Source organism: Convolutriloba macropyga, chromosome 6 (assembly GCF_964194025.1).
Source record: "Convolutriloba macropyga chromosome 6, txConMacr16.3, whole genome shotgun sequence".
Lineage (NCBI taxonomy): Eukaryota > Metazoa > Xenacoelomorpha > Acoela > Convolutidae > Convolutriloba > Convolutriloba macropyga.
Window position 1 is genome coordinate 22,787,820 of NC_134473.1, and position 16,321 is coordinate 22,804,140.

The 16,321-nt window shown below is 31.1% G+C and overlaps 1 protein-coding gene across 1 annotated transcript in view; it reads left to right on the plus strand.

The window, feature by feature from the left end:
* Positions 1-3,992: 3,992 nt before the first annotated feature.
* The window catches only part of LOC142340872 (uncharacterized), an 82,598-nt gene continuing 70,269 nt past the window's right edge, over positions 3,993-16,321 (plus strand). Inside the window, exon 1 of the mRNA XM_075391628.1 lies at positions 3,993-4,447. Within this exon, the coding sequence (XP_075247743.1) occupies positions 4,327-4,447 (121 nt within the window). The 5' untranslated portion in view covers positions 3,993-4,326. The remainder of the gene's footprint in view (positions 4,448-16,321) is intronic.

Sequence of the window (16,321 nt, forward strand, 5' to 3'; positions counted from 1 at the left end):
ATATCGGTTCTTCTATTCTTCCATGAAAAGCCAATGAAAGCTATCACTATACAGGAAATTTCATACGACCGAAACGACAAAGTATAAATGACAGTTAGAGACAAAATTAAAAAATACAATTGATTTCTTCAAGAAAGAGGCGTCGAGGCCGTTGAAACGATGATGTATATCTTTCAGGACTTTAATATGTTCAATCGTGCCTTATTCTGAATGCTAATAAGGTGACATGAGAACTGTCAATAATGTGATAATGTGACAAAAATAGAAAACGTGAAAAACTGGCAAATAACAAAACAAACAAAAATCTGAAATCGTGTAGTATCAAAGCCAGAAAACAATAACTTCAGGCTTAAAACTGCAACCGAGAATAAATGTTAAATCAGTAGAAAGATGAAGCAGTCTTTCTTTGCTGACACTAAGCTGGAAGTTGAACAAATTAAGAAAAAAATAGAGGAAAAGTTAATTAAGCCATTATTTATTGAAAAGTCAATTATTTTTTTAAAAAAAAGAAACGACCATAAACTTTCAATTAAAAAACTAAATGCATTAGCTTGGAGTTGTTTAGCAAGCAAATTGGTTGGACTTATCACTCCTGAGCTTTGATTTGATATGTTCTGTTCTTTATTATTAAAAAAAAGTCTTTTTTTAAAAAAAAAAAGACCGACTGATTACAACCCGATTTTTTTTGGATTGTAACAGTCCAAAAATGGCCCAGAACTAGCCCAGCTAATACTTATTGTCCATTAGGAACAATTGTTTTTTCGAATATTGCAGATAGATAATTTGTTAGTTGAAAACTCAAAATAAATTCTGCATTTTTGATAATCAACGAAAAAAGTTAGCAAAAAACGGCAAAGTTTTAACTACAGTGCACTTTCATTGGACTCTGAAGTAGAAATAGCCCCCCTCTGAGTCTACAAAGATTGTATGAGTGTTGTTTGGGGTGTACTGTCGGCAAATTTAATCAAAGTGGACTAAAGTAGCTAATTTCGTGCTGTTTTTGATGAAAAAGGCTAAATTTTGAAATGTTTATCCAGATTTTTTGACCAAAAAAATTAAATCAAAGCAATCAACAATGCTTGTTCGTCTTCAAAAATAAAATCAACGACACTATTCTTAAAAATTGTGACAAATTTTAAGCAAAATTGACGAAAGTTTAGGCAAAAATTCCTGAAAATGTGGATAAAAACAACGTGAATTCACTCTTCTTTTCTCAGAAGTTTAAACCTCGATAACTCCCTGTAGAAAACGAAAATTAAAAAATTTTTTTTAAATTCCATATTCTACGCTGGACGATCTTTCTAATGGTACCAGTCTCAACTCTCTACGATGAATATATCGAAGGGCGAAAATTCACGGAACAAAAAAAACCCATTTGAGTATATAGTTCCTCCCCCCTCAAGAGGGTCGGAACAATGATCGTTTGTGTGCTTGTTTTTGTAATCAGTTGAAACATTTTTAGTTTGCTCTTGTTTGCTCTGACATGTGACAGATTTTTGACAGATGTGCTGCACGGACTCAAAGAAGCTGGGGGCAAGGGGAAACCCAATTTACTTTAGAAAATTTTGAGGTAATTTTGATAAATTGTCATTAATACGCAGTTCTTTTCGTCTTCGAAGGCATTTGCCTGAGAAATCGCTCGGCTAATTTTTTACCCAAAAGGGAGAGAAGCCGGTTAAAAGCTTGTCTAAAATAGGGTGGTGGTTTTTTATGCCTCTAATCTTCAAATTTTTTAATCACTTACGCTGACGCTAATATCAACTCACAACCTTCAATTATTATTCAAATATCAGCAGGAAAATGCCAAACATCTATTCACACGAAGGTCATTATTGTTCCCAAATTAAGCATAGCGTAATTTTTAAATACTTTTGAAGTTTATTCCACCAACCAAAACTCAATCTTGACTTGTTGATTTTTGTGTCATCAAAATTTGCTCTTACTTGAATTTACCCTTATTTGAAGTTAGCCTTATTTGAACAACAAACAAATACTGAACTTAATTAAAAAATCATTAGTGCCAAGTGAAGTCAGAATTGGACATATCGAAAGTTTTTAGTGCAACGTTGATTGCTATAGCGCCCTCGATGCCGGTTTTTAGCAAAAGGTTACTTTTATTTGTGAATTTTGTCGTTTGTTGTTCGTTTTGTAGTCGAATGTTAAATTCTGGATAATTGCAGGTCTTAAAGTCTTCCTATGGAAGAACAAGGGAACCCATTTACGTACTGAGTTTAGTTGATAGCTAAAATTTTGCATGACTGGAACAAAATGTTTGAAAAAAAAATGAGCTGATTTTTTATTTTACCTTTGCTGTTCCTTTCTGTCTTGTTGTCACCTAGTCTCATCAACTGCAGGTCAAGTTTCACATTAGTGGCGTTAAAAAAGAGCATTTGAACATATCTAAGGTTTTCAGTGCACTGCTTACTGTTTTAACGAGTTCCATGCAGATTTTTCGCAAGATGTTTAAATGTTTGATTTTTGTCTATTTATCGTTCTGTTTGTAGACGTATGACATAATCTGAATTATGACAGATATCAAAAAATTTTTGCAAAAAAAGTCTGTCTATAGATTTCAGTTGCTATCTGACGTTTTTATGTCTTTGAAGCTCATTGTTTTAGAAAAAATACATATGTATATTTTCAATTTTTTCGTTTTTGCTCTTATGTTTTCATTTTTTGAAATTATTTGTTTTCAAGAAATCTTTTTTATCTGTGTTATTTTTGTTCTTTTTCTTCTACTTTTTACCGAGTGTCAGTAAGCACTGGTCCCATGTTTTTTCTAGTAAAATACAAAATAATTTGTGTTTATTTTAGGTTTTTTGACGCTATTTTAGACTTTGTTATTATGTAATTTTTTTCAATTTGATTGACATTGATTTTTTGATACAATTGTGTGTTGTTTTTTGATTTTTTTGTTTGTCTTGTCTCGTAGTCTTCATAATTATCGTCTCACTAAGTGGCATTATATACATTACTAAATGATTGGATTTGGAAGCAAATTTTTTATTCATACACCAATTATTTTTGATCAAAATGTGTGGTTTTTTGAAAGTTTTCTATCTCCTCATTTGGTAGACAATTGATCCAAACTTGCAGATAAGTGGGGTCAGAACATTATGTGCAAATTCCATTACCGAGCCTCCTTGCTGCGTTTCAAAAATGACCGTCCAGTTGGACAACGATTAAAAAAACGTGTTAAATGTGGCATTAAACATGAGCCCCTATTTACATATGCCATATGCTAAACCAAAATATTTTTAAATATGGCACGCGCTCTTGGGGCGTGCAAATAGCATGCACTTGCTAAGCTTGGTGGGGGGAGGGGGGCAGCAGAAAAGGTCCCGATATCTTTACCTAAGAGCAATAATAACTGGTCACCAGGTAAATTTTGAAGAACTGTATTGATAGCTGATGAGTGTCATTTTCAATTTTTAATTCGTCCACGAGAAACTCCCGGATACTGAGTAAAGTATTATAAGAAGGAATATTTTGATGCCAATGTCACAGTTGGAAAATCGATTATGACTCAGATTATGAAACAAACAATTTAACACATCTTGTCAGGTCATGTAAGATCTTGAGTGTCTTTCTTGCCCAATTAAATTTATCAAGATCTTGATTAGCCGATTTTCAATGACAAGTCTTTGTAAATTTTGCTAAAAACCTTGTTCAAAGGTCTTGTTTCCCGAAACACTTGCGAAGAATCGGCGATCTCGATTGTAGAAAGTATATGTATAGCAACTTCTGCTGCGCTGGTGATTAATTTTTGTATTAACAATCGCTCTGTAGCCACCATTTTCAGCTGAGTTACACTGCAACTATATTACGCAGAGGTCACGCAAAACATCTGATTAGTAATGCTGCTGTACGTTTCGGTTTTCTTATATGCTAAGCCAGAAGAATTGACAATGTAGGCCATTTACACTTTCGTTTTCAAACTGTTTTTACTGCGTTGAAACGAAAACATTTATAAAACATGAACATTAAGCACAGCGCAGTTCATGTTTGACTCTTGTCTTGAAAATTTAATTCGTTTATGGTGCCGGTGTATTCATTTTTAGCGCAGATTATTCGATTAAAAAATAAACAGATGGGAACTTAATGTGTTTTTGTTTCTCGCTCTCAATCTCCACTCATAAAATGCAGTCTCCGAAACAAAAGAGAGATAGCTGCTATTGTTTTTCAGCCCTTTACTGTATGAAAATTTGTGATAAATTACATTTTTAACGTCCAGTGTTAAATATCTCTTAAAAACGGTACCGAAATATTAAACCATTTTGTACCGTTTCAAAATAATTTCGGCATATTATTCTCATAAACCTTTTAATGATTAAACAATTTCAAGTGGAAGAAAAAATGATTTCACGCTACAGATTAAGGAGATTGCTTATGCGTCCGATTGTTATTGTCTGCATGGTCTTGTTGGCATATAACTTCTGGATAAAAGGTTAGTAAAAAATGTAAAAAACTATTCGAAATCAATTTGAAATTTATTGTTTTAAAATAGGCTACTTTCTTTCATAATACTTATCTCAACAAGGAGGCTCGGTAATTTGCGCACGCACATAATGTTCCGACCCCGCTGATCCATATTCTTGAGTTAATTGGCTACCAAATGATGAAGAGTTAGAAAACCTTCAACAACATACATATCGTTAAATAAACAACCAATGGAATACAATAATGCCAACTTAAAGGGCCGATGAACGTTGTTGATAATAGGACTACAAGAAAGGACAGTAATAAATATCAAACAAAAAACATTATTTACGACCAACACTTGATGGCTATAATAAATAAAACCATATCAAAATCAAACTCGCATCAGATAAAACCTAAACGAAAAAATTGAACCTATACTTCATTAGAAAAGATATGAGACCTATCGTCAATGCGACTTGTTAACAGGTTGATAAAAAGAGCAAAGCAAAGAGGTGAGAAGTTCAAAAATACGTTTCCATTTTTGAAAGCAATCAATTTTACCGTTACTAATGCCATTAGATATCAACTGAATTCCCTAAAATGTTCATTTATATCTCCATAGGAAGCAATTGAGACGAATAATTATCCAATATATAATTGTACGAAATTTCGAAGCCAATGGAACCTACGATTAGTGTTACAAATTAAAAACAAAACAAAAATGCTTTGTACATAAATTAAAAATATGCAAATATAAAAAATCTCAAATACTTAAAGAAATCTCGTAGTAACAGTATTAACAAGGCCAATAAACAATTGTCTGAAAACAAAACTGTTATAGAGATCAAGTTATAGTTCACCGGAAACGGGTTGTGACCTGTGTTTACAGAGACGTAGCTACAAATCGACCGAAAAACTATTTGAAAAAATGACGCAGCTCAAAAACCCAAATGTTTTTGAAAACAAATATTTCCAAAAAATCTTAGCAGACTTGAAATTTCAACAAATAGCGATGGAAAAAGTTGCGATACCTCAGGAAGGCAAATGGGCTGGTTTATAACGAGACTAAATCACGACCCCACAAAACAACAGCAAATATATAAAGAAGAGAAAACTTCAAAAACTTTACGAGATCACACTATTCAAGGCACTATAATTATTAAATCATACTGTAAATTGTCACTTTTTCATTCTATTATCAAAGAGCGCTCCTTATAGAAGGACTACGAGGATATGACAACAAAAAGAAACGCAAAAGAAAAGTTCAACTGTGTAGAAATCTCTAAAACTTTTTTGTGAAATTAATTGTCGAAGCAATAGGCCACAACGTATAACCCAGCGCAAAAAGTGTGTAAATCAACAAATTTAATTGAGACTTCTAATTAGTGCGATTGAGTTACATGGTTGCAAAAATGAAAGCAAAATTTTCAAAGTTAAAAAAAATTTCTTCTTAGTTCAATTTTAAAGTCATTAAAACAGCTATAAACTAAAAGCTGTAACTAGGTTGAGTTATAAGTCCTGGGGAAGCAATTGAGGCCTATCGTTAACAGTTATATGGCGTACGACAACAAAAAAAGACAAGCATTAGCAAAAATAAAAAAAGCAGTTAAATTTTGCGAGCTAACTGTGTCTCAACCCAAAAGCTTTAACTATATAGCTAAAACAATTAACATACCAAGATATGCTTTTTTTCCAACGCTGTGCATTTTTCTACTATGCTTTCTTTCAAATGGGCTCGTCAATAATGTGATAAGTTGACAAGGAAACAAAATAAACTTATAGAATATTCAACTATGCTCAAAAATAAAGACTTGAAAACGCATAGTAAGAAGAAAGAGACCATTAGTTGAACATAAAACCATTACGAACATTAAGTTATAACCCAAAAAAATCAGTTTCTTCTTGTATCTAATGAGATTGCGCCCGAAATTGAGATAAATAAGATTAAAATTGTGGCAAAGTTCAAAATAAACCGATGTTTTCTTTAAACAATTATATTCAAACGTTAGAAAAAAACTGAAAGAAATTTCTAAATTCATTTCTACCTCCTAAAAGTTAATTGGATCTTAGACAGGGTACAATCAGTCTTTGGAATACAAAAAAGATAACAAATGAAATCAAAATCCAAGAAGTAAAGTTTTTAGGAAAACAGTTCGTCAGAGCCATAAAAATCATGAGCTTATTCGGAAACCGTAATATAATCTCGTTGGGCTTCGTTTTTTAAAATTAGTGTCTGCCATTCATTTAGCCCTGATTTGAAGTAGTTGTACGTAGAAAAGAAGCTTACATAAAAAACATTTACATAGTGGTAATATTTTGAAAAAAAGTCGCGCTCCATTATAATCTAAATCTTAAAAAAATTTCGTAAGGATCCATGGCGAGATCAAGATCAACCCCGATGTTACTGCAGGTCTAACAAAACACTCATTTGTTCAAATGGTTGCGAAATAGATCACTTTTTCAACAAAATTTTCAGTTCGTGAAAAACAAAAATGCATTTTGAATAGTTATCGAGTTTTATATTGCAAAAAACTAGCGAAATAATAGATCCAGAAGAATTTCAAATCCAGCGGATAAAGAACCAGCTTTTTTTCAGCTTAAGAAGAATATGGCCGCAGTTTTAAGGTATCTACTTCCAGCAGAGTTAAAATAATTGGGCTAAGAAAACAAAATTGGCCTCGAAAAAAGTCGACGTTTGAAAAATTTAGCAAAAATTCTTGCCCGAAAACTCGGCTCGAAGAATTCAGCAACCCTCATTCATCTTTAGAGATAAAATCAACGACACTACAGCGAAAAATTTGAACAAACTTTAGCGAAATTTACAAAAATTATGTCAAAAATAGCGAAAATGTGAATAAAAACAGCTGAATTACGTCAAATGTTTACAAAACATGAAATCTCGATAACTCCCTGTCAAAACGGAAAATTGAAAAAGTTTTTTAATTCCGCGTTCTACACTGGACGAGCTTTTCAATGATACCACTCACATCTCTCTACAATGATTATATCGATCGGCCAAAATTGTCTGAACAAAAAAATTTGAGTATATAGTTCCTCCCCCACTAAAGTGGGTCAGAACAACTAAGCTTTATATCTAGACTGTGTTACCAAAAAGCAACGTTCAACTGAAGATTTTTCTTTAAAAAGGCGTCGTCGGGAACACCAAAACAAAAACAATTTGAATCTTTTTTTCCCTATTCTTAGGTCTATTAATGCTAATTCTCACGGCATCTCTGTCAATTTCGTTCTAAAATTTATCATCCCGGATTGAGACCGAATGGTTAACTTGTAAGAACTTGCAAGTCGAATGATTAACTTGTAAGAACTTGTAAGTCGAACGATTAGTTTGTAAGACCTTGCAAGACAAATGGCTAACTTGTAAGATTCTTGAAAATTCGTTGCGGTCGAGCACAACTCTTATTGGTTAATTCAATTTAACTTTCAATCATTTACTGTAGAAAGCACGTGAGAGTTAGTTGCTCTGCTTGGATAATATAATACAATTCAACCTGAGCAGACAAAATGGTTATTTTTTTAATTTTATCAATTTAAGAGAGATCCTTTTGCAATTACATTTAAAAAAAGTAGTTCTCAATTAGCTTCCTCGCGATTTCTTTTTCAAAAATCTTCCCAAAATACTGACTTTGGTTGAATTTCTAAATCCAACTGTCAGCATTTTCTTAAAATAATTTAGTGGCGCTTCATTTTTATGTCCTTTTTTAAAATTTCAATTCGCACTTTTCCAGATTCTAAATTTTCCAAACATTTGTTTACATTCATGTCTTGCAACGTTTTTTACGGTTTAGTGTGTGTGTGCGTGTGTGTGTGCGCGCGGTTAATTTGTAAGTTACTTGTAAGTGTAAGTCGAATGGTTAACTTGTAAAGCCTTGTTTGTCGAATGGTTAACTTGAAAGAACTTGTAACGAATGGTTAACTTGTAAGAGCTTGTAAGTTTTTGGAAAAAAAACTTGCAAGGAGATGCATCGCCTTGTAATATCTTGCAGGAAACTTGCAATTTCTTACAGGTTAACCATTCGATTCGGCATCGAACCTGGATTTTTCTAAATTTTTCAAAAAAAAACGTAGTATGGATTTCTTCATAGCTGCAAGAAAATTGCGCAAATTTTACCTTTTGCACATTCAAAAATTATGCCGGCAATGCATTGAAATCTGTTCTTTCGAGAAAATGCTCAAAAATCTCTGGTTTACGCACAGAAGCGCTATCTTATTGAAAAATAATGTCTGGGAAAACTATTTTATTTTTGCAACTTCTCAAAATGTCTAATGATCCTGAAGTTTTTAACTTATTTGGTCACCTAACAAGCATTTTATCACTACATCTGGTCTAAATTTAAAATAATGGTTATAATGCATTTGAACTATATCTTTCAAACAAAAAAAACGTGAGAAACATTTAGGTTAGTTCATAACATTTCTTCATGACATCTTTTTATTTGATTGAATAAGAGCTTTTTTAATACTCTGATTACTTTAACAATCTTTTGTAAATTAAATTTTGCCTATAATCAAAAGAAAAAAATTTACTCGTTAGAAAACAGAATTACCTGACAGGAACAATACTGTGAACCTATACTTTTAATCTATACTATACAAATTTGTTTTGATGATAGTAGAAAGAAACCAGTACACCCTATGACACTTTTTGGCTATTTTTCCACAAACATGTTCGATCATGCGCGCGGATGGAAAGTTCCTGGCAATTGTTCCCTGTATGTTAGGATTGTTGCCTAAATATATAATGGACTTACCTTTAATCCATTTTGAAGCACAAAGTATTGAAAGTTTATACAGAAAACTAACACACTGTGGAGAATACTGTTTGTATACCCGGCAAATGCCTAAGGGCTATAAATCCAGTGAAAACTTTTCCGCAGTCGGGGCGTCTAATGTGATTGAACTATATAAAGGTATTGCTAAGGCAGGCTTAATTCCTGTTTACGCAATTTTGAAGTGCACAGGATTGTATGTTTATAAGGGATATTTTCACACTGGAGAATACTGTTTGTATGCACGAGAAATGCCTGCGGGCTATAAATCCCATCTGTCATGATTGATTTTGCTTAGTATCAGAAATCTGGGTGTCTAATATGAATAATCTATATTGATATTATGTATGCAGTCTCACGTTGAAGATAATATTTTTAACTACATGTGAAACGTCTGGGTTTGAAGCGTTCTACATTCTGATGAAAATATTACCTAAGGGCTATTTTTAGAACACAAACTCAAACTCAAACCCGAACTCGTCTCGTTCAGACTATTAATAGACTTACCATTCATTTATTTCACAACCTACCATTTGATTCAGACGTATTACGTTTTGACGAAATTCGTATCCGAAAACAACAAGTTTGAACACGATAAAAGGAAGTTAACGATTCTTCAATAGAGTTTATGCGAAAAAGGAACAAGAAAGCATCCTGACAGATATTAATCTACTGAAACTCTGACCTCATTAATTGTTATTTTGTCCAGCAAATGTCAGTGGTTTTTGACAGGGAAGACAATCGTCGATTAGATAGAACACAAGTTGAGAGTAACTTCTACCCCCCGCATTTTAAATCAGATTAATTCATCATTTGAAAAGAATTCATCGTTTGAAGTGATACTAAGAAGTCAAAATAAAGTCCATGAGGAGTCCGAAAAGTATAGAAACATCTTTTTTTAGTTTTGAGGTATCTATCAGAAAAACGAGTGGTGTCAAGTAGAACAGTTAGGTGGAACAACATTTTGTCACTTTGGTTGCAGAGAGCATGAGGACACAAAAAACGAAAAAAAAACTTGTTTGAATTCCGAGCGCATCAAAAACAAATTGGCATAAGGAAGCAAAGAAAGGACAACATCTGGAAACCAGAGGAACAGCATTTTGTTTATCTATCATCAGAGCGCATCAAGAATCCCTAGGCAAGTGGAGTGGTTCAAAAAAGAAAATTTGTGGAAAGTAAGTTAAAAAATGTCTTTTATCTCCGTGTAGCTCTTCCATCATTTCAACCTAGATAACTCGGATCAATGCAAGGTAGTCGGAACATCATAATAGTTAAAAAGTAGCATCTTCAATCATCAGCAAGAAGTTTGCTCTTTGTTTTATGGGCGAGGAGCTGAGATTGGTCAATTAGCAAATAATTAAGACACATATTTAGTTGTTAAGATTGTATCACATAAAATTTATGACCTGTCATATGTGAAATTTGAAACTACTTTAAAAACAAACACGAAACTACTTTGAAACGTCAATTTTGCTCTTATAGCATATATATGAGTCATCAAAGGTCAATTGTACGTCATTTTTTCCCTCTTAATCAAGTTCTAGAGAAAAATCTTTTAGGGAAAAATTGTTCCATTAGTGAAAACTAACACAAAACTACTTCAAAAAAACCAATTTTGCTCACATAACATATATAGGAGTCATTAAATGTCAATTGTACATCATTTTTTTCCTCTTAATGTACAAGTCCGAGAGAAAAATTTCTTAAGTAAAAGTTGTTCCATTAAAGAAAACTAACACAAAACTACTTTAAAAAACATCAATTTTGCTCACATAACATATATAGGAGTCATCAAAGGTCAATTGTACATCATTTTTTTCCTCTTAATGTACAAGTCCTAGAGAGAAATTTCCTAAGGAAAAGTTGTTCCATTAGTAAAAACTAACACAAAACTACTTTAAAAACATCAATTTTGCTCACAAAAAATTTATATGAGTCATCAGAGGTCAATTGTACATCATTTTTTCCCTCTTAATGTACAAGTCCTAGAGAAAAATTTCTGAAGGAAAGTTTGTTCCATTAGTGAAAACTAACACAAAACTACTTTGAAAAACATCAATTTTGCTCTTATAACAAATGTATGAGTCATCAAAGGTCAATTATACATCATCTTTTTCTCTCTTAGTGTACAAGTCCCAGAGAAAAATTTCATAAGGAAAAGTTGTTCCATTAGTGAAAACTAACACAAAACTACTTTAAAAACATCAATTTTGCTCACATAAAATTTATATGAGTCATCAGAGGTCAATTGTACATCATTTTTTCCCTCTTAATGTACAAGTCCTAGAGAAAAATTTCTTAAGGAAAAGTTGTTCCATTAGTGAAAACTTACACAAAACTAATTTTAAAAACATCAATTTTGCTCTTATAATGTATATATGAGTCATCAAATGTCAATTGTACATCATTTTTTTCCCTCTAAATGTACAGGTCCTAGAGAAAAAATTCTTAAGGAAAAGTTGTTCCATTAGTGAAAACTAACACAAAACTACTTAAAAAAACATCAATTTTGCTCACATAACATATATATGATTCAACAAAGGTTAATTGTACATCATTTTTTTCCTCTAAATGTACAAGTCCTAGAGAAAAATTTCTTAAGGAAAAGCTGTTCCATTAATGCAAACTAACACAAAAAACTTTAAAAAACATCAATTTTGCTCTTATAGCATATATATGAGTCATCAAAAGTCAATTGTATGTCATTTTTTCCTCGTAATGTACACGTCCTAATTGTTCCATTAGTGAAAACTAACACAAAACTACCTTGAAAAAACCATTTTTGCTCACATAACATATATGGGAGTCATCAAAATCAATTGTACATCATTTTTTTCCTCTTAATGTACATTTCAGAGATAAAAATTTCTTAAGGAAAAGTTGTTCTATTATTGAAAACTAAAACAAAAACACTTTAAAAAACATCAATTTTGCTCACATAACATATACATGAGTCATCAAAGGTCAACTGTACATCATTTTTTCCCTCTTAATGTAGAAGTCCTAGAGAAAAATTTCTCAAGGAAAAGTTGTTCCATTAGTGAAAACTAACACAAAACTACCTTGAAAAAAAATCAATTTTGCTCACATAACATATATAAGAGTCATCAAAATCAATTGTACATCATTTTTTTCCTCTTAATGTACAATTCCAAGATAAATATTTCTTAAGGAAAAGTTGTTCCATTATTGAAAACTAAAACAAAATTACTTTAAAAAACATCAATTTTGCTCATATAACATATACATGAGTCATCAAAGGTCAACTGTACATCATTTTTTCCCTCTTAATGTACAAGTCCTAGAGAAAAATTTCTCAAGGAAAAGTTGTTTCATTAGTCAAAACTAACACAAAACTACCTTGAAAAAAATCAATTTTGCTCACATAACAAATATAGGAGTCATCAAAATCAATTGTACATCATTTTTTTCCTCTTATTATACAATTCCAAGATAAAAATTTCTTAAGGAAAAGTTGTTCCATTATTGAAAACTAAAACAAAAATAATTTAAAAAACATCAATTTTGCTCATATAACATATACATGAGTCATCAAAGGTCAACTGTACATCATTTTTTCCCTCTTAATGTTCAAGTCCTAGAGAAAAATTTCTCAAGGGAGAGTTGTTTCATTAGTGAAAACTAACACAAAACTACCTTGAAAAAAATCAATTTTGCTCACATAACAAATATAGGAGTCATCAAAATCAATTGTACATCATTTTTTTCCTCTTAATGTACAATTCCAAGATAAAAATTTCTTAAGGAAAAGTTGTTCCATTATTGAAAACTAAAACAAAACTGCTTTAAAAAACATCAATTTTGCTCACATAACGTATACATGAGTCATCAAAGGTCAACTGTACATCATTTTTCCCTCTTAATGTACAAGTCCTAGAGAAAAATTTCTTAAGGAAAAGTTGTTCCAATAAAGAAAACTAACACAAAACTACTTTGAAAAACATCATTTTTGCTCACATAACATATATAGGAGTCATCAAATGTCAATTGTACATCATTTTTTCCTCTTAATGTACAAGTCCTAGAGAAAAACTTCTTAAGGAAAAGTTGTTCCATTAGTGAAAACTAACACAAAACTACTTTAAAAAACATCAATTTTGCTAACATAACATATATATGAGTCATCAAAGTTCAATTGTACATCATTTTTTCCCTCCTAATGTACAAGTCCTAGAGAAAAATTTCATACGGAAAAGCTGTTCCATTAGTGAAAACTTACACAAAAAAACTTTTAAAAACATCAATTTTGCTCACATAACATGCATATGAGTCATCAAATGTCAACTGTACATCATCTTTTCCCTCTTAGTGTACAAGTCCTTGAGAAAAATTTCTTAAGGAAAAGCTGTTCCATTAGTAGAAACTTACACAAAACTACTTTGAAAAACATCAATTTAGCTCACATAACAAATATAGGAGTCATCAAAATCAATTGTACATCATTTTTTCCCTCTTAATGTACATTTCAGAGATAAAAATTTCTCAAGGAAAAGTTGTTCCATTATTGAAAACTAAAACAAAAATACTTTAAAAAACATCAATTTTGCTCACATAACATATACATGAGTCATCAAAGGTCAACTGTACATCATTTTTTCCCTCTTAATGTACAAGTCCTGGAGAAAAATTTCTCAAGGAAAAGTTGTTCCATTAGTGAAAACTAACACAAAACTACCTTGAAAAAAAATCATTTTTGCTCACATAACATATATAGGAGCCATCAAAATCAATTGTACATCATTTTTTTCCTCTTAATGTACAAATCCAAGATAAAAATTTTTTAGGAAAAGTTGTTCCATTATTGAAAACTAAAACAAAAATACTTTAAAAAACATCAATTTTGCTCATATAACATATACATGAGTCATCAAAGGTCAACTGTACATCATTTTTTCCCTCTTAATGTACAAGTCCTAGAGAAAAATTTCTCAAGGAAAAGTTGTTTCATTAGTGAAAACTAACACAAAACTACGTTGAAAAAAAAAAAATTTTGCTCACATAACAAATATAGGAGTCATCAAAATCAATTGTACATCATTTTTTTCCTCTTAATATACAATTCCAAGATAAAAATTTCTTAAGGAAAAGTTGTTCCATTATTGAAAACTAAAACAAAACTGCTTTAAAAAACATCAATTTTGCTCACATAACGTATACATGAGTCATCAAAGGTCAACTGTACATCATTTTTTCCCTCTTAATGTACAAGTCCTAGAGAAAAATTTCTTAAGGAAAAGTTGTTCCATTAAAGAAAACTAACACAAAACTACTTTGAAAAACATCATTTTTGCTCACATAACATATATAGGAGTCATCAAATGTCAACTGTACATCATCTTTTCCCTCTTAGTGTACAAGTCCTTGAGAAAAATTTCTTAAGGAAAAGCTGTTCAATTGGTAGAAACTTACACAAAACTACTTTGAAAAACATCAATTTAGCTCACATAACAAATTTATGAGTCATCAAAGGTCAATTGTACATCATTTTTTTCCTCTTAAAGTACAAGTTCTAGAGAAAAATTTTTTAAGAAGCTGTTCCATTCGTGAAAACTAACACAAAACTACTTTGAAAAACATCAGTTTTGCTCCTATAACATATGCATGAGTCATCAAATGTCATTTGAACATCATTTTTTCCCTCTTAATGTACATGTCCTAGAGAAAAATTTCTAAAGGAAAAGTTGTTCGATTAGTCAAAACTAACACAAAACTACTCTAAAAAATGTCAATTCTGCTCACATAGCATTTATATGAGTAATCAAAAGTCAATTGTACATCGTTTTTCCGTCTTAAAGTACAAGTCCTAGAGATAAACTTCTTAAGGAAAAGTTTTTCCATTAATGGAAACTAAGGAAAATTGCCTTAAAAATTTCAATTTTTGCTCAAATAACATAGATATGTGTCATTAAAGGTAAATTGAACATCATTTCTCCCTTCTCAATGTACAACTCCCAAAATGTTTTGTTCAGGAAAAGCTGTTCCATAAACTAAACTAACAGAAAATTTCTCTCAAAACTATCAGTTTTGCTCATAAAATGTATATATGAGTCATCAAAAATAAATTTTAAGTATAGTTGTTAAATGACATATGATGACAAATGAGTCATCAAACGTCTGTTTGTATCTATTATTTTTTTCTTATGGTACAAGTCCCAGAGAATGAAATTTCTTTAGTAAAATTTATTTCATCATTTACAGTTAACATAATTACTATAAGAGAATGTTGATTTTGCACACATAAAGTATATACGAGTGACCAAAGGTCACTTGTACATCATTTTTATCCACATAATGTACGAGTCAGAGAGAAAAATCCCTTAAGTAACAGTTGTTTCAAAAAAAAATTAAAAAATCAACTGTACATAATTTTTTCTTATGAATGTACTTGTCACAGTGAAAAATTTTAAAAGTAAAAGCTATTTTATAGGTCAAAATTGACACCCTTCAACGACTAATCATGCTTAGATAGAGCAATTGTGAGTCTTCAGAAGTCAATTGTACAATTTTTTTAACGAGTAATACAATATAGTTCACTTAGTGAGAGTTGTTTTACAGGTGAAATAAATTAAATTCATTCAAAATTTCATGACAATCGTGCTCTTACACTGAGAATGAGTAATGAGTGGTTATTTGTTTGGCTTGAATCTTTTTCTGTCTAACTAATGATGCAAATCTTACTTTTTGAAAACTGTTTGATAGATGAAATGTTAAAAAGAAGACTTGGAAAAATAACTGATTATGCTCTTATAATTTCTTTCGTCATAAGAAATCAATTGCAAATCTTTTTAGGTCTCTTTGTGCGCATGTGTAACAGCAAAATATACTTGATGAAAGATTTTCTTTAGGTTAAATCCTAAAAAATTGTAATTTGTTTAAGTTTGTTGGTCATGAACTATATATGAGTCATCGGATGCCAATTTTTACATTTTTTAAGATGTTTTACTATCCAATTAAAAAACTAAAGTGTGCTGAAAGAAAGAGGTTTTATAGGTAAATATATTTGAAAGTCTCAAAAACGTATCAATTATATGCTCAAACTCAATATTTTAATCCTGAGAGGTTCATGGTAAACTTTTTTTCTTTTAATGAAC